Genomic DNA, 19,614 nt, shown 5'->3' with positions numbered 1-19,614 from the left:
AGATTTGAAAGTGAAAGTGTAGTTGCTCAGTCGTGTCTGACTCTTTCTGACCCCATGGACTGTAGCCTGCTAGGCTGCTCTGTCCATGGAATTCTCCAGGCAAGAATACTGGAGTGGGTTGCCATGCCCTTCTCTGAGGGATCTTCCTGACCCAGATATCAAACCTGGGTCTCCTGCATTGCAGGCAGATTGTTTACCATCTGAGCCATGTTAGTTATACTTTAGAGTTATAAACAATTATCCTTAACATCACATATCCAGTTGATACTCAAATTTCCCTGATTCTTACACATCTTAACAGTTTTTTTAAAAATAGGATCCATGGCTGATTCATGTCAATGTATGACAAAACCCACTACAATATTGTAATTAGCCTCTAACTAATAAAAATAAATGAAAAAAAAAATAGGACAGATGTATTTGGTTGATACAGCCTCTCTTAATATGCAGATTCCTCCTCTTTTTTCCCTTGCAAAGTATTTGTTGAGGAAACTGTGCCCTAAAAAATTTCTATATTCTGGATGTTTTTATAATTCCATCCTTATAGTGCTTAGCGGGTTCCTCTCTGTATTTCCTCTAAACTGGTAGTTGGTAACAGATAATTGAGGCTTGCACTCAGGTTAAGTATGGTTAGGTTTTTTGACAAGAATACTTAATAGTAGCGTCTTGTAGTATTTCTTATTGTATGTATCACGTCATTGGGACATCAGGAGGCATATAATATTTGGTTGCCTCCTTCTTTGTAATGATAAAGTTGATTAGTGATTTGGATATTGTCAACCTGATTTATCCATTGTGAAGTTTCCCATCAGCCTCTGTATCTTTTTTTGCTTTCTATTCATGTTCAAATTGAATAACCATTTCTGAATGAGAACTGACAATACAGAAATAAGGAAAGCTCTTGATACTGATTTTTGAGTTCATAAGTTTATTTTGTTTTTACGATGGTTCATTAATTAGGAGCTTTCCTTCATTTCATTTTCACAATTTCTTGTTTTTCTTTAGGACTCAGATCTAGTGTAACCTGAGACATATTTCTGTGTATTTCGTTGCCCCTCACATTAGATGTGCTGTTACTGCTTTTTTTTTTTCTTTTAAGCAGTCTGTACTATTTTTACTTTATAGCTCTTAATTGTTTTACATTTATTGGCTTTCTTTCCCACCAGGCTATGAACTTCTTGAGAAATAAGGTGTATACTTTTTTTTTTTTTGGCCACACAGTATGTGGGATCTTAGTTCTCCAACCCAGGATCAGACCCTCACCCCCTGCAATGGAAGCATGGAGTCTTAACACTGGACTGCCAGGGAAGTTCAGGCAAACACATCAATCTTGACACATAGTAGGTTCGCAGTAAATGCATGTTGGATTGAATACATAGCTTACTTGTCTTTAATTATTTTAAAAATTAACCTTAAAAAACTAATATACTTTGATCATGATGATACTAATATGCTCCCTGTTGCTCCGTTGAGTTTGTCTGGATGATCTTGTACATTGATGTAAATGAGGGTGTTGAAGTCCCCTACTACATTGTCAGTTTCTCCTTTTATGTCTATTAATATTTGCTTTATATATTTAGATCCTCCTGTGTCCACAGGTTTTCTCATTTTTTTTGGAGTCAAGCAGGTAAATACACAAACATTTTCACTTTAATAGAAGGGTAAAATGAGGCTCAGATAGTTCCAAGTAGCTGGGTAAGTGGGAAAGCTGGGAATGTGAACATGGGTCTGTTTGACCTAGTCTTTTAGCTACACCTGCCTTTAAGGTTGAATGAGTCTTTAAATTTGAGTTGTAATTCCTGCTGCATGGTGAGCAGAAAGATTTCTAGACAGCTGATTGCGACAGGAGGTGCCTGGAGGCCTTTGCAGGTTAAGATTTTAACTCCCTTTGGCCTCCAAGGGAGGGCAGTACATCATTGCACAGGGAAGACATCGAGGGCATCTTGTGTCCTCAAGGCTGGATACAGCCCACATGGATGAGTAGAATATAGAGAAAGCCAGAAGGGCATGCCTCAGTAATCACCTGTCAAAACATATATATATTCCAGATGCTTTGAAGAATGTTTCTGGAACCTCTAGGCCTGAAGTGTGGACCTCAGTTTTTTGTCGAAAAAAGAATGGACGTGGGCCCAGTGAGCCTTATTTCTCAGTTCCATCAAGCGAGTTCTGAGTATCCAAGGAGCCTAGTGAAAAGCTATTAATGACATGTGCTATGCACCCCAGTTTTTTCAAGTCAGGTTATTGAGATATTATTTATGTGGTCTTCGACATATGCACAGATGTATGAATACTACCACAGGATATAGAGCATGTCCCTCACCAGGAAAAGTACCCTCTTATCCCTTTGTAGCAACATCTCCCTTCTTCCAGACTTTGGCAAAAAATTGATATTTTTGTTTCCCTGTAATTTTGCTTTTTCTAGAATGTCAAAAATGAAGCATAGTATGTAGCCTTTTGAATGTCTCTCTCATTTAGCATAATGCATTTGAAACGTACTCATGCATCATGTTTTTCAGTAATTTGTTCCTTTTTTATTACTGAGTAATTGATACAGAAAATAAATCTAGAAAAGTAAACTAAATTTTAACTAAGTAAAAATTTTAACTGGGCCAAGGTGGGGGTGACCATCCATCCTAATTTGCTTGGGGTGGTTTATGCCTCTTGACCCATTATTCTGGGAATTTTTAGTAGTATTTTCTGTTATTCTTAAATGTGTCCTGGTTTGGATGATAAATTGTATGTTGTTGTAAACTGAGTGACAAGATATGGTCATAGTTCATTGCTCTACAGTTTTGTCAGATTTGTCTTCCAAAATACCAGAGTCATATATACTTACACTTAACATAAATATGAGGGATAACAGCAGTAGTGACTTGCATGTAATCTTATTTTGAACTTTGCAACAGTCTTATTTTGTGTTTGAGAAAGCTGATTGAAAGTATAATAAATTCTGATCTGCAGATCACGAGATCAGAAGTGACTAAAATGTGCATTGTGTCTCTATGCATTTACCCTTAATAACTCTTTATTAGTTGAGACATAGTTGAGTGTGTTGGTTAAGAGTGGAGGCCGTGGTGACAGAATGCCTGGGTTCTAGTCCTAACTCTTACTGCTTTTTTGCTGTTTGATAAATTGTATAATCTTTCTGTCCTTCAGTTTTCTAGACTATAGGAAGGGTGTAATATGATGTAACTACAGTGCCTATGGCTAGCGTGTGGTAAGCTTTTGATAAAGGGTGCTATTATTGTTAATTATATTACCATTATTTCATTAACACTATTGCAATGAAACCTCCCTCCCTCAACAGAAAACCTCCCTTTCCCCCATGTAAAAAATACAGTAAGAAATGTTTTGCTCAGCTTTCCTTATAATTAAAAAAATCATTAATCTCTAATAGTATCATTATGATGGTTATATATAATACTATTATGATTATGGAGGCCTTCAGTATTTAGATAAATAGTTTAGTCTTGTAGTAAATCGATTCTACAAACTCTTTCTTGGAACATCAGCATCTTTCAAATTTTATATGTATTGGTCAAAATTAAAAATTTTTTTAAAAAGTAGGATAGTGGCTGAGTTTGGGAATCAGTTAAATAAAATTATGCAGGGCCCCTCAGAACGTTTTTAATGTATTTAATTAATTTCCAAGCAGTAATTTAACATCTAACATATCTAAACTTATATGAACAGAGTAAAATATCCACTAAAATCTATGTGGATACTCGAAACATAATTTGGGAAATTCTGTAGTAAACAGTAGGAAATTTTTAGAGATTTAGGGATTTTGCCATCAACATCATAGCTTGCAAAGACTGATTTGTAGGGACTGGAAGAGACTGAAGGCAAGAAAATAAAATAATCCATACAGTAAGTAGGCTTGAAGTGATTGGGCTAGTGTTCTGACATTGGGAAATGAAAGGTCCAAATGGATCCGTGAAATACTTTGAAGAAAGATTAAAGAAGACATCGTGATTGAGACCTCCCTGGCAGTCCAGTAGTTAGGACTCCATGCTTCTACTGTAAGGGGCTTGGCTTCAGTCCCTGCTCTGGAAACTGAGATCCTGCGTACTAAGAAGTGACCAAAAAAAAAAAAAGACAGGGATTGATTCAAAGGAAGGCGTGAGGAGTCAAAATAACTCCTAGGTTTCCAGTCTGAGAGAAATTTGATGCTAGTAATTTAATATTTGGTAGGTAGGAGGGGAGCCATTTGGCTCACCGTTGGAAGAGATCAGAGAGGTTTGTTCTGGGTGTGTTGTCTTGGAGCTAGCAATGGTAGATCAGGAAGTCAAATACATAGAAGTTAGAGGAGAGTCTGGACCTAGGGAAACAACTGAAGCTCTGAAAGCATATTTTTCCAGTTTTAGTGTAGAGAGGAGAGAGTTGATAAAGGAAAAGGTGTCAGAAAGGAGTAAGGGAACAAGGAGAATCAGGGTAGTTCTGTGTCCTGTGAGCAAGAAGACTGAGGGTGGGGAGGATGAAGTGGTGAAAAAGCTGATGGTGGTGATGAAGAACGAGCAGTCTGTGGAGTTGGCTTGGGTGACCTCAGTGGGCATCATCAGTGGTCCAAAAGGCTCCCTTATAGCTTCAAGTAACCTTGAAGATAACAGTTGTTTTTGTTTTTTCTGATAAGAGGGCAGAATAAAAGCAAGGTTATAAAGGGTTAAAGAGAAAATGGAAACTAAAAAGCACTCATTGTAGAAATTTGGCAGGAAAGAGAGGTAGAGAAAGAGTATAGAAGTTGATAGGGGAAACCTGAGCAAGTTTGAAAGCAGAAGAGAAGAATCAGCTCAAAGGGAGACATTGAAGATAAAAAAGTGTGCGTGGGATCTAAGTCCTAAGTGAAGTGAGAAGGCAAGAACTGAGAAAGTTGGATGGAGTTGCCCTAATTTTGGAAAAGTTAAATTCCTATGAAATGTTACCTCTTTGTGTTGACATGTACACCTTTCTCACTTTTTACTATAAGGTGGTTATATAATTTAGCTGCTTTTTTATGACTTCTTTTTATAACCTCATTAAGTTAGAATATTGTTCAAACTGAAAATAGTTCATATTCATAGTAGAAAATAGAGAAGTGTGTAAATGAAGGGGAAAAACTTACCTGTAATTCTACCAGCATAACTTCTGTTAATATTTTGATAGAGCTCTTTTGAATGTATTGATTATATACATATAGCTTTTGAAAAACCAGAATTATACTGTACTTTTATTTTTCTATCCTGCCTTTTATAAGCTTATTTTTTAACCTTCTTCCACTTCACAAGATATTATTTGAAACTAGTGTTATTAATATTCAGTAGTAAGCAACTGATCCCATTTCAGTCAATTTTGGCATTCTCAATTCATTTTTTATCACCTCGTTTTTTAACCTGATCCAAATTCCATTATTTGACTTAAGATACCAAAGCGTTTGTTTAGAGTCTGATAACTGAATTTAGGAGGAAAGAATCAGCATCTCCAGGCCCTAAAGACTGCCCCATAAAATCTCAATTTACCTTCTGTTCCTCTCTCCTGCACTGAGATTCTCTAACTACTTTACAATATTGTAGTGGCTTCTGCCATACACTGACATGAATCAGCCATGGATTCACATGCATTCCCCATCCCGATCCCCCCTCCCACCTCCCTCTCCACCCGATCCCTCTGGGTCTTCCCAGTGCACCAGGCCCGAGCACTTGTTTCATGCATCCAGCCTGGGCTGGTGATTGCATTGAAATTCTTGAGGGAAAAAGTCCATGTTCATTTTCCTTTTCATTTTGTGTGTGGCGTCTGTCTCTTGGGGAAATCTCTGATTTGTCTAAACCCTTTAAACTCCCTAATGGTCCCTGGAAGAGAGAAGAAAAGGTTGCCCTTATAGGATAAGGGAAGGTAAGGCTCCATTGTAGTTTATGTTCATTTGTCCCTCTCTTGTCATCTCCTCATAAAAATTGGCACTCTCATCTTATTTGACTATTCAGGATTGAAAATGGTGACTATTGTAGTTGGGAATGAATTGGATTCAGTTAATGAAATCAAAGATGTGGTAGAATAGCATAGATTCTGTGCCCTACATTCTGCCACTAACTAGCTAAGTGCCTTTGAGCAAGTTGCTTGATCTCTCTAGGTGAAAAAAAAATATTAGGCTGAAGCTTTAAATTTGAAAGCCTCTTTATATCTAACTAGTATACAATAGTGGTGAGTTTTAAGCCTGAAGACTCTGAGGGAATACAATTCACGCTCTTTGTGATGAGAGTGATTCCATGGTGGTGATTGGAGGAGAATCACTGATACCAGGAATAATTATTATTATAATTCTATGTACACTGATGCAAAGTTTTCAAGATGAAGAATGAAATTGCCTAGTTAAGTTGCAGAGTTAAACACAGTGCAAATAATTGATATGCTGTAGCATACTGATGTAAAAAGAAAGCTTAAGTTCATTTGATCTTGAGCTGTAACTTCTTGGAGACAAAAGTCCAGACATGTTTCATTTAAGTATGATGAGCTTTTCTCATTGTGAGTAGATGAGACATATCTAAGTAATATTTAAAATTATTTAGTCTTTTGATTTGATAGCCATTGTAAGATTATCCTAATAGATCCCTTTTCATCTTTATGGTAGGAGATAAGTATTATATAATATAAAAGAAATTCATCCCTTCAGCTTCTTCTACAATACCACTCATTTTTCTACCTTCTTAAGAAAATACCCATAAGCAATCACTTTATTGTCTTGATTTAAGAAAACATGCTCCCCTATATCCAAATTCAGAATAGTTATCAGTCAGTATTTTGGTCTCTTCTCAGTATCTCTTACCCTTCTTTGCTTTTATTCTCTTAAGGCCTGTTTCCTTTTATTCTTTTTTCGTTAAAAGCGTGTCCTTTCCAGTTTCTAACCACTGCTTTCGGCTGCTCTTAGTCCTACTTCAGATTATTCTCTTTGCCTGTATTATCAAATGGAGTTAGGAAACACCTAGAAACCTCAATAAGCGCTTTTAGCTATTTGAATAATGCTGTTAAATGCTCTTGGGGAAAAGGATAATCCTGTGTTCGGTTCGGCCCAGCAAAGTTCGGTTCAGGTGCTCAGTCATGTCTTAACTCTTTGCGACCCCATGGACTGCTCCATGCCAGGCTTCCCTGTCCACCACCAACTCCTAAAGCTTGCTCAAACTCACTTCCGTCAAGTCGGTGATGCCATCCAACCATCTCATCCTCTGCCATCCCCTTCTCCTCTTGCCTTCAATCTTTCCCAGCATCAGGGTCTTTTCTAATGAGTCAGTTCTTCGCATCAGGTGGCCAAAGTATTGGAGTTTTAGCATCAGCATCAGTCCTTCTAATGAATATTCAGGACTGATTTCCTTTAGGATGGACTGGTTGGATCTCCTTGCAGTTCAAGGGACTCTCAAGAGTCTTCTCCAACACCACAGTTCAAAAGACATCAGTTCTTTGGCACTAAGCTTTCTTTATAGTCCAACTGTCACATCCATACATGACTACTGGAAAAACGACAGCTTTGACTAGATGGACTTTTTTTGGCAAAGTAATTTCTCTGCTTTTTAATATGCTATCTAGGTTGGTCATAGCTTTTCTTTGAAGGGCTAAGCATCTTTTCATTTCATGGCTGTAGTCACCATCTGCAGTGATTTTGGAGCCCCCCAAAATAAAGTCTCTCAACTGTTTCCATTATGTCCCCACCTATTTGCCATGAAGTGATGGAACCAGATGCCATGATTTAGCTTTCTGAATGTTGAGTTTTAAGTCAGCTTTTTCACTCTCCTTATTCACTTTCATTAAGAAGCTCTTTAGTTCTTCGCTTTCTGCCATAAGGGTGGTGTCATTTGCATATATGAAGTTGTTGATATTTCTCCTGGCAATCTTGATTCCAACTTGCACTTCATCCATCCTGGCATTTCGCATAATGTACTCGGCATAGAAGTTAAATAGAAAGGGTGACAATATACAACCTTGACATACTCCTTTTCCAATTTGAAACCAGTCTGTTGTTCCATGTCCAGTTCTAATTGTTGCTTCTTGATCTGCATACAGTTTTCTCAGGAGGCAGGTCAGGTGTTCTGGTATTCTGATCTCTTTAAGAATTTTCCACAGTGTGTTGTGATCCACACAGTCAAAAGTTTTGGCGTAGTCAATAAAGCAGAAGTAGATTTTTTTTTGGAACTCTCTTGCTTTTTCGATGATCCAAGAGATGTTGACAATTTGATTTCTGGTTCCTCTGCCTTTTCTGAAACCAGCTTGAACATCTGGAAGTTCACGGTTCACATACTGTTGAAGCCTGGCTTGGAGAATTTTGAGGTTTACTTTGCTAACATGTGAGATGAGTGCAATTGTGCGGTAGTTTGAACATTCTTTGGCATTGCCTTTCTTTGGAATTGGATTGAAAACTGACATTTTCCAGTCCTGTGGCCACTGCTGAGTTTTCCACATTGGCTGGCATATTGAGTGCAGCACTTTCACAGCATGTCTTTTAGGATTTGAAATAGCTCACCTGGAGTTCCATCACCTCCACTAGCTTTGTTCATAGTGACGCTTCCTAAGGCCCACTTGACTTCAGACTCCAGGATGTCTGGCTCTAGGTGAGTGATTCCACCATCGTGGTTATCTGGGTCATGAAGATCTTTTTTGTATAGTTCTTTGTATTCTTGCCACCTCTTCTTAATATCTTCTGCTTCTGTTAGGTCCATACCGTTTCTGTCCTTCATTGTGCCTATCTTTGCATGAAATGTTCCCTTGGTATCTCTAATTTTCTTGAAGAGTTCTCTAGGCGTTCCCATTCTATTGTTTTCCTCTATTTCTTTGCACTGATCACTGAGGAAGGCTTTATCTCTCCTTGCTGTTCTTTGGAACTCTGCATTCAAATGGGTGTATCTTTCCTTTTCTCCTTTGCCTTTTGCTTATCTCCTTTTCTCAGCTATTTGTAAGGCCTCCTCAGACAACCATTTTGTCTTTTTTCATTTCTTTTTCTTGGAGATGGTCTTGATCATTTACTACCAAATAAATGCACATGACACAGAGCAAAATGGAATGTATAGTGTAAAGATTCTTTGTAATGAGATTTTATTACAGTGTTGATAATTTGTTTTCTTTTTTTAAAACTTTACTTAAGTATAATTTATATACTGTAAAATTTGCCTATTTTAAATGTACATTTCACTATAAGTACATACAGAATTATGTAGTTACCAACCGAAATCTAATTTTAGAATAACTCCATTGCCCACCAAAGAGCCCTGTGTCCATTTGTAGTTATTCCCACTCCCAATCCAGTCCTCAGTTCTGTTCAGTTCAGTCGCTCAGTCGTGTCCGACTCTTTACGACCCCATGAATCGCAGCATGCCAGGCCTCCCTGTCCATCACCAACTCCTGGAGTTTACTCAAACTCATGTCCATTGAGTCGGTGATGCCATCCAGCCATCTCATCCTCCGTCGTCCCCTTCTCCTCCTGCCCTCAATCCCTCCCAGCATCAGGGTCTTTTCCAGTGAGTCAGCTCTTCACATGAGGTGGCCAAAGTATTGGAGTTTCAGCTTCAGCATCAGTCCTTCCAATGAACACCCAGGACTGATCTCCTTTAGGATGGACTGGTTGGATCTCCTTGCAGTCCAAGGGACTCTCAAGAGTCTTCTCCAACACCACAGTTCAAACGTGTTAATTTTTCGGCGCTCAGGTTTCTTCTGGCAACCACTAATCTACTTTCTGTCTCTACAGATTTTACTTTTATGGACATTTCATATAAATGGAATCATGTAATATATGGTCTTTTGTGTTTGCTTTCTTTCACTTAGCCCAGGGTTCATACATATTTGTGACATGTATAAGTATTTCATTTCTTTTTTGTTACTGAGTAATGTTCCAGACATACTACTTTTTGTTTATCCACCAGTTGATAGACATTTGGGTCATTTCCACTTTTTGGCTGTTCTGAATAATGTTGTTATGAACATTTGCACACGTGTTTTTGTGTGGACGTAAACTTTGATTTCTCATGAGTGTGTATGTATGTAGAAGTGAAATTTCTGGGTCATCCAGTAAATCTTGGTCTTCGCTGGTGGCTCAGTGGTAAAGAATCCACCTGCAATGCAGGAGATGCAAGAGATACGGGTTTGATTCTGGGTCAGGAAAATCCCTTGGAGGAGGAAATGGCAGCCCACTCCAGTTGTCTTGCCTAGGAATTCCCATGGCCAGAGGACAGAAAGCAGAGAGGAACTAAATAAAGAGCCTCTTGATGAGGGTGAAGGAGGAGAGTGAAAGGGCCGGCTTAAAACTAAGTATTAAAAAAAACTAAGATCATGGCATTCGGCCCCATTACTTCATGGCAAATAGAGGGGAAAAGGTGGAAATAGTGACAGCTTTCCTCTTCTTGGGCTCTAAGATCACTGCAGATAGTGACTGCTGCCGTGAAATCGGAAGACAGTTGCTTCTTGGCAGGGAAGCTAAGACATACTTAGAGTGTTGAAAAGCAGAAACATTACTTGGCTGACAAAGGTTTGCATAGTCAAGACTATGGTCTTCCCAGTGGTCACGTGTGGTTGTGAGAGAGGCACCATAAAGAAGGTGGAGGGCTGAAGAATTGATGCTTTTGAATTGTGGTGCTCGAGAAGACTCCTGAGAGTCCCTTAGACAGCAGGGGGGTCAAACCAGACCATCCTAAGGGAAATCAACCCTGAATACTCGCTGGAAGGACTGATGCTGAAGCTGAAACTCCAGTATTTTGGTCCTCTGATGCGAACAGCTGACTCATGGAAAAGTCCCTGATGCTGGGAAAGATTGAGGGCAGAAGGAGAAGAGGGCATCAGAGGATGAGAAGGCTGGATGGCATCATCGATGCAGTGGACATGAACTTGGGCAAAGTTAAGGAGATGATGAGGGACAGGGAGGCCTGGCATGTTGAAGGGGTCCATGAGGTCGCAAAGAGTCAGACCCGACTGGGCGACTGAAGAACAAACAATGAAAAACTTTGATTTCTCACAAAGAAATATGTAGATGTGAAACTGCTGGGTCATACAGTAAATCTAGGGCTTCCCTGGTGGCTCAGTGGTAAAGAATCCACCTGTAGTGCAGAAGACGCAGGAGACACAGGTTTGACCTCTGGGTCAGGGAGCTCCCTTGGAGGAGGAAATGGCAGCCCACTCCAGTATCTTGCCTAGGAAATGCCATGGATAGAGGAGCCTGGAGGGCTACGATCCATGGGGTCGCAGAGGCAGACACAACTTAATGACTAAACTACAGTGACAACACGGTAGATCTGTATTTAACATTTTAGGAAACTGCCAAACTGCACCATTTTACACTCCCTCAGTGATGTGTGGGAATGCCGGTTTCTCCATATCCCTCTCAACATTTGCTATTGGTTGTCGTTTTTGTTACAGCTATACAAGTGGTTGTGATGCAGTATCTCATTGTGGCTTTGTGTGTGTGTGTGTTTTAATTTTTAGTGGAGTATTGTTGCTTTACAATGTTGTATTGGTTTTCTCTGTACAACAAAGTGGATCAACTGGAGACATATGTACACACATGCGTGTATTCCCATTCCGGTCGCCCCCGAACACTGAGTTGAGTTCCCTGTGCGCCACAGCAGGTCCTCATTGGTTAATCTGATTTATACAGAGTGTCAGTGGTGGATGGATGTCAGTCCCAGTCTCCCAGCTCATCCCTCTCCTCCCCATTTCCCCTCAGTTATCCGTATGTTTATTACTGCAGCTTATCACGTCTGTGTTTAACCCTGACCCCATCCTCTGCCTCCATGCTTTTCTCTGTAGTTTAGCTGAAATAAACTTATTTCAGAGTGCAGAGGGAAGACAGATTTGTCTAACATTAGAACCTCCTATGTTGGTGACCAGAATATTCTACCTGATTAAGGAAGACTGCTAAACAGTTTTGAGATCTTGAAATGAAAAGTACTAATTATATTTCCCATTTCAAATATTTTCTGTTTCTCTTTTTCTTGCTTTTCTATGAATTATTTGAACACATTTTAAACATTATATCTTGATTTATCTGTATTATTTTTTAGTGTATTTCTTGATATAGCAGTAGCAGTGAAAGTAAAGTGAAGTCGCTCAGTCATGTCCGACTCTTTGTGACCCCGTGGACTGTAGCCCACCAGGCTCCTCCGTCCATGGGATTCTCCAGGCAAGAATACTGGAGTGGGTTGCCATTTCCTTCTGCAGGGGATCTTCCCGACCCAGGGACCACACCCAGGTCTCCCGCACTGCGGGCAGACACTTTAACCTCTGAGCCACCAGGGGACTCGAGCAGTAGCAGTAGCTTCTAGCAAATAGCTCTAGGTATTTTGTTACACACATCTGTATTTTATCATAGTCTGCTTGAGTGAAGTGCGGAAACTTTACCTCCCTTTATGTCTCTTTGTCTTTCCCTACAACAACATAATTGTCTTAAAACCTTCCACTACATGTATTTTGAACCACATCAAGTAGTGTTACAATTTTTGTTTCAACCATCAAACATAATTTAACGTATCCTTTTCATTTTACCTCCCTGTTGTTCTAAGATTCCTTCTTTAATTTCCTTTTATCTGATAATGTCTTGGTTTCTCCTTCACTCCTGAAGGATATTTCTCCCACACAGGAAGTTGCGGGTTGACAGTTCTTTCTTTCAGTACTTGATACATGTGCCTCTGCCTTGTGACTCTCCCTCAGTTCTCTCCACCTCTTCTCTAATGAGCCCCAGGTGTTATAAGTCAATTTCGTTTATGTGAAGACTTCTCCCTTCAGTCCTGCTAACTGGATCCAGTTGTTGGGCACTTCTGGTGCACAGCCTTCATCATGGGATCTTTCTCATAACCATCATGAGAGTGGTTCTTGTCATTTTCCCCTGCTGGCTCTCCATTTCTTGTATTTCTGATTTTTTCCTATGACTTCTCAGATTGGTACAGGAGGAATTTGTTTTTGGAACCTTGAGTTTCTGAAGATTTTTTTTTCCCTGCATTTGCACTCAGGTGATGTTTAGTCAGGATATAAAAATTTAAGTTTGCTAAGAATTATGAAGGTGGTGTTCTATGTCTTTCCCCTTTGTATGTGACTTGCTTTGGGTTTGGTAGGGGGTGTTAATTTGTTCACTGTATGTGTTCACCTTCTCTGGCTTTTCTGGTGCTCTGAAATGTGACAGGGATGTGCCTTGTAGGTCTGTTTTCATCTGCAGTGCTGACCGTTTGTGTGCCCTTTCAATTTGAGAATTCATGTTCTTCAACCATGAACAGTTTTCAGTTATTTCTTTGATTTCCTCTTTGTTTTTTTTCTGTATTCTTTCTGAAATTCTGTTTATTTGGATGTTGCTGCCTATAAGCTAATCTGGGGTGTTTTTTTTGTATATATATGTAAATCTTTTTACCCTAAGTTCTAGGAGATACCCTCAACTTCTTTTCCAACTTCAGTTGAGTTTTTCTGCCAACTTAATTACTACATCCTATTTTTAATTTCCAAGAGTCTTTGTCAGTTTGTTTTTGTCTCATTTATGTTTCATGGATGCAGTTTGTTCTTATTTCGTGAGGATTTTTTTTGAAAGTTGGGTTTATTGAGATATTTTACATGCAGCAGAAATTTATCCTAATTACCACCATAATCAAGATATAAAACAGTTCTTTGGGGACTTTGACCATCACCGATGTCAGTATTTTTAGGAGTGTGTTTGTGTGTGTTTTCCTCTGGGACTAACTAGAGTTCCCAAAGAAACATCTATACTCTTCTCTGGAGTGCTTAAGCCTGGCTGCAAGCCTCTGTGAGGCAAGTAGTAGAAAGTTAGAGGTCTTAACATTTAACATGTAAACTTTCACTTGATCCCCCTGTTTAGAATATGTTCCTGTCACCCTCATTTGTGCCTGATATTTCCTATCGCAAAGACTCTGTTTTAGATTCTCCATATGGTAAAGCCCCAGACTTTTACTGGAATTGGGAAGGACATCTAGGACTCTGTGTCTTAAATGAATATTCATTCATTGTACTTGTTTTCAAGTGCACCTTTACCCCACTTCTTGGCCCTCAGTATTGCCAGTTTCTAAACCTTTGGGGGATTCTGCTTTTCATCCTTCCTCACTGATGCTTTAGGGTTTGGCTTTCTCAGATCTGCTAAGTTTCTTATCCCTAAAGCTTTGCTTTTCCAAAATGTTGTTGCCATCACCTCATCTTCTCTTCTTTGTCCTGTTGGCGGTTATACCTTTAAAATCTTCCTTACTGTCATTGTAATAGGATTTCAGGGAAAGGTAAATGTAATTGCATGTGTTCAGTCCATCATCTTTTTTTTTTTTTTTTCAGTCCATCATCTTTAAAAGTCCCCTTACAAAAAAAGAACAAAACCCTGTGGCCAAGACCCTTTACCATCTAGTTTCTGCCTGTCTCTCCAGCCTCACTTATCACTCCACTGCAGCTCACCCCCAGCCTAAGCTCTAGTCACATGCGTCTACTTAAGTGATTGCCGAACAAACCATGTTGCTCATGCCTTTCAGTTCTGCACGTGCTATTTTCTGAGTGTGCTGTTTGCCCTGGAAGACTGTCCTCAGCGGAACTTGGCTGGCTTGCATGGGTGCCCCTCTGTCAGTGTGCTTATTGTAATACTGCAGTCTTTTATTTACTTTTATAAAAGTCTCATACTAGAGGTTCCTGAACTCAAGAGCACAAGTGGATGGGCTGACCGTGAATTAGCAGCAAGAAGTTTTAGAATACCTTGAAATTGATTGCAGAATTTCATGTGTTTGTACATATTTTTGGAAAATTCAGTTCAACTAAGTCAATTTTTGTTTAACTAAGAATGTGCATTAGAAATACCTGCAGGGCTTCCTAAATGTTTCCTTGCTTTGGGCTTTCTTCCTGATACCTGCTGAGTGATAGTCTGAAATTAGGGTCCAGGGGAACTCCGTGGTGGCCCAGTGGTTACGACTCCATGACTTCACTGCTGAAGGTCCAAGTTCTATTTCTGGTTGGGGAACTAAGATCCCACCAGCTATGCAGTGTGGCCATTAAATAAATAGTAGTTTTCATGAAATTAGGCCGAGAAAGATGTATTTTCAAAAAGCTTCCAGTTTTTTAAGAAATCTCCACACTGTTTTCCATAGTGGCTGTACTAGTTTGCATTCCCACCAACAGTGTAAGAGGGTTCCCTTTTCTCCACACCCTCTCCAGCATTTATTGCTTGTAGACTTTTGGATAGCAGCCAATGTTGTGAAGTAATTAGCCTCCAACTAATAAAAAAAAAATAAAAAAATTTAAAAAAAAAAAAAAAAAAGCTTCCTAAACGATTCTGTAGAACAAGATCTCCATCTGGCCTGGCATACAGTGAATACTCAGTAAATGTATAAAGGAAGGATGAGGGAGAAACTTGGGTTTCAGGCCATGACCTGTGTGAAACTTGAGTGCAAATGGGAAAATTACTAATTTCCTCTGTTACATAAATGGAAATGAAAACAACTCAGTTGTGTCCAACTCTGTGGCCCCATGGCCGAGCCCACCAGGCTCCTCCATCCATGGAATTTTCCATCCATGAATTCTGGAATGGGTTGCCATTTCATACTTCAGGGGATCTTCCCATCCAGGGGTCAAACCTGCATCTTTTGTATTTCCTGCGTTGGCAGATGGATTCTTCGTCACTAGCACCAGATGGGAAGCCCCTACATAAATGAAGTCACAGCATCTTTTTTCCGCCCTTTGGATATAATTGGAGGAGTAACAAGGTGCAGGTTATTTTTTTCAAAAGTGGAAGAAAACTCTGGAGAGCTTGTTACATGAATGAAATAAAAATTTAAAGATTAGATATAAAACAACTCAGATATATATAATCCAATTTTGGGTCCCCTGACTGCTTATGGTTGTTTATGACCCAGTGATTTGATTCCAAAATTGTAGGCTTGAATGCGTTTGAATGTCAAGATACCACTACTATTAGACCTGATTTCACAAACTTTAAATTTAATACATGGCTTGTGATAAGGAAAATGGAAAGATTGACATGTTGTGTTGTCAGAAGTACATGCCATATTATTGTAACTGTTTGCAATTTAAGAACGAGAACAGAATTTTAATTTTCTGGAATGCCCTGCCTTGTGCTTCCCTCTGTGTTTAAGACTTTAAAAAACGTTTAACTTAGAACTACATTCATACCTCAGAGATACTGCAGATTTGGTTTCAGACCACCTTAATATATCAAGTCACACAAATTTTTGGTTTTCTAATGCATATGAAAGTTATGTTTACACTGTACTACATGTAGTCTGTTAAGTGTACAATAACATTATGTCAAAAAATATGAAAATAAAATAAAATCTTTCTTTGACAAATGCAAAAAAAAAAAAAATATGTACATGCCTTAACTTGAAAATTCTTTATTGCTGGTAATTCCCTGGTGGTCCAGTAATTAGGACTTTGTGCTTCCACTGCATGGGGCGTGGGTTCCATACCCAGATGGGGAACATAAGATTTTGCAAGCTGTGCAATTTGGTCAAAAAAAAAATAAAAATACTTTAATGCTAAAAAATGCTAACCATCATTGGAGCCTTCGACAAGTCATAATCTCTTAGCTGGTGGAAGTTCTTGTCTCAGCATTGATGGCTACTAGCTGATCAGGGAGGTAGATGCTGAAGGTTGGAGTGGCTGTGGCGATTTCCTAAATAAGACAGTAGTGAAATTTGCCACACTGATTAACTCTTCCCTGACAGCTTCTCTAGCATGCAGTGCTGTTTCATAGCACTTTACCCACAGCTGAACTTCTTTCAAAATTGGTGTCAGTCCTCTCAAATCCTGCCACTTGCTTTATCAACTAAGTCTGTGAAATATTATAAATTATTTTGTGTCATTTCAACAGTTTCCACAGCATCTTCACCAAGAGTTGATTCCATCTCAAGGACCTACTCTTTTTGCTCATCCAGAAAAAGCAGCTCCTCATCTGTTAGTTTTATCGTGAAATTGTGGCAGTTCGGCCACATCTTCCAGCCCCACTTCTGATTCCAGTCCTTCTGCTGTTCCCACCACATCTGTAGTTACTTCCTCTGCTGAAGTCTTGAACCCCTCAAAGTTGTCCATTAGGGTTGGGATCAGCTCTTCCAAAATCCTGTTGTTGTTGATATTTTGACTTCCCATGAATCAAAAATGTTTTGTAGTGGCATCTAGAATGATGAATCTGTTCCAGAAGGTTTTCAGTTTACTCTGCTTTGTAGCCTTCCAAAATATGTTTTTTAAGTAATTATATACTTGAAAGTCAAAAGTGCTTCATGACCCGTGGATGATTGCAGAATGGATGTTGTGTTAGCAGGCATGAAGACAACACGAATCTCATTGTACATCTCCATCAGAGCTCTTGGGTGACCAGTTGCATTGTAGATGAGCAGTAATATTTTGAAAGGAGTCTTTTTTTTTTTTTTTCTGAGCAGTCGGACTCAACAGTGGGCTTATAAACTTCAGTAAACCATGTTGTAAACAGATGTGCTTTCATTCAGGCTTTTTTGTTGCACTTAGAGAGCACAGGTAAAATTGATTTAGCATAGTTGTTAAGGGCCCTAGGATTTGGGGAATGGTAAATGAGCATTGTCTTCAGCTTAAAGTCATCAGACACATTAGCCCCTAACAAGACAGCCAAACTGTGCTTTGAAATTTTGAAGACAAGCTTTGACTTCTCTCCTAGCAATGAAAGTCCTAGATGGCATCTTCTTCCAACAGAAAGCTATTTCATCTCCACTGAAAAATCTGTCATTTAGTATAGCCACCTTCATTAATTAGCTAGATCCTTCTGGATGCTGCTGCTGCTGCTAAGTCGCTTCAGTCGTGTCCGACTCTGTGTGACCCCATAGACGGCAGCCCACCAGGCCCTGCCGTCCCTGGGATTCCCAGGCAAGAACACTGGAGTGGGTTGCCATTGCCTTCTCTGGATCCTTCTGGATAACTTGCTGCAATTCTACATCAGCCCTTACTGCTTCACCTTGCACTTCTGTGTCAGAGAGATGGCTTTTTCCCTTAAACCTCATGAATTAACCTCTGCTAGCTTCAGACTTTTCTTCTGGATTTTTTTTTTTTACCTCTCAACATTTAAAGAAGTAAAAAGAGTTGGGGTCCTGCTCTGGAATAAATTTTGGCTTAAGGGAATATTGTGGCTAGTTTGAACTTCTATCCAGATCACTAAAACTTTTTCTTATCAGCAATAAGGCTGTTTTACTTTACCATTCATTCATGTGTTCACTGGAATGACACTTTTAATTTCCTTCAAGAACTTTTCTTTTGTATTCGCAACTTAATTGACTGGTGCACATGGCCTGGCTTTTAGTCTTGTTACCTTTTGACATGCCTTCCTTATTATGGGTTATCATTTCTAGCTTTTGATTTAAGGGGAGAGACTTGTGACTCTTCCTTTCACTTGAACACTTAGAGGCCATGGTAGGGTTGTTCATTAACCTAATCTCAGTATTGTTGTGCCTTAGGGAATAGGGAGAGAGCTGGGACTTGCCAGTCAGTGGAGCAGTCAGAACACACGCATTTATCAATTAAGTTCATCACCTTATGTGGACACATCTTGGTGCTCAAAAACAATTATAGTATTAGCATCAAAGAGCCCTAATCACAAAACACTGTAACAAATATACTAATGGAGAGGTATGAAATATTGTGAGAATTACCAAAATGTGACACAGACACGAAGTTAACAAAATGCTGTTGGAAAAACAGTGCCAGTGGACTTCCTTGATGCAAGGTTGCCACAGGCTTTGAATTTGTTAAAAAAAAACAAAACTGTGAAGTGCAATAAATTGAGGTATGCCTTTATGTCCTCTGCTGTACTTGTAAGCCTCTTTTATGCAGCTGTTGTATTTTTGTGTGTGCTAAGGAAAGATTAGGCTCTTTTGCTTTTTGTATTTTCTGTTTATTATTTTTATTTTTTGTCTAGGTATTTAAGAGATTATGGCATCTGAAACCCACAATGTTAAAAAACGCAACTTTTGTAATAATACTGAGGATCATTCCATTGATCTTCCTAGAAAAAGGATCTCTAATTTCACTAATAAGAACATGAAGGAGGTAAGTCCATGGTTTCTAGGATTAAGACAGTATCTCAGTCTATTTAGATAGCCACAGCATTATGCCAGAGACTGGATGGCTTATAAACAACAGAAATTTATTTTTCACAGTTAGGGGCTGAGTCATGGCCATAGCAGAGTTGGTATCCAATAAGTGTCTACTTCCTGACTCATAGATAGCTGTCATCTACCTCCTCACATGGTGGAAGGAGAGAGAGAGAATTCTCTACTCTCTTTTATAAGGACACTAGTCCTGTTCATGGGGTTTTACCCTCATGACCTAATCACCTCCTGAAAGCCCTCCCTCTTAATACCATCACTCTGGGGTGGGGGTGGTTTAGGGTTTGAACATAGGAGTTTCAGGGAAGTGTGTAGTCATTCAGTTTGATACAGTTTAAACAGTTAAGTCTATGGGTGAAAGTGAAGTGAAGTTGCTCAGTCGTGCCCAATTCTTCACGACCTGATGGACTGCAGCCTACCAGGCTCCTCCATGGGAGGATTATCAGGCAAGAGTCCATGGGATTTTCCAGGCAAGAGTACTGGAGTGGGTTGCCATTGCCTTCTCTGTTAAATCATCTCTAGATTACTCATAATATTTCAGTTCAGTTCAGTCGCT

The 19,614-nt window shown here is 39.3% G+C and overlaps 1 protein-coding gene across 1 annotated transcript in view; it reads left to right on the top strand.

Annotated features, from left to right (window-relative positions):
- KATNBL1 (katanin regulatory subunit B1 like 1) overlaps nucleotides 1-19,614 on the top strand; it is a 49,162-nt gene that overhangs the window by 14,511 nt on the left and 15,037 nt on the right. The window contains exon 2 of the mRNA XM_043919944.1: nucleotides 18,869-18,999. Within this exon, the coding sequence (XP_043775879.1) occupies nucleotides 18,883-18,999 (117 nt within the window). The 5' untranslated portion in view covers nucleotides 18,869-18,882. The remainder of the gene's footprint in view (nucleotides 1-18,868; nucleotides 19,000-19,614) is intronic.

This window comes from Cervus elaphus, chromosome 12, assembly GCF_910594005.1.
Source record: "Cervus elaphus chromosome 12, mCerEla1.1, whole genome shotgun sequence".
Taxonomy (NCBI): domain Eukaryota; kingdom Metazoa; phylum Chordata; class Mammalia; order Artiodactyla; family Cervidae; genus Cervus; species Cervus elaphus.
The sequence above is the reverse complement of the archived record's forward strand: the minus strand, read 5'-3'. Positions and strand labels throughout refer to the sequence as shown.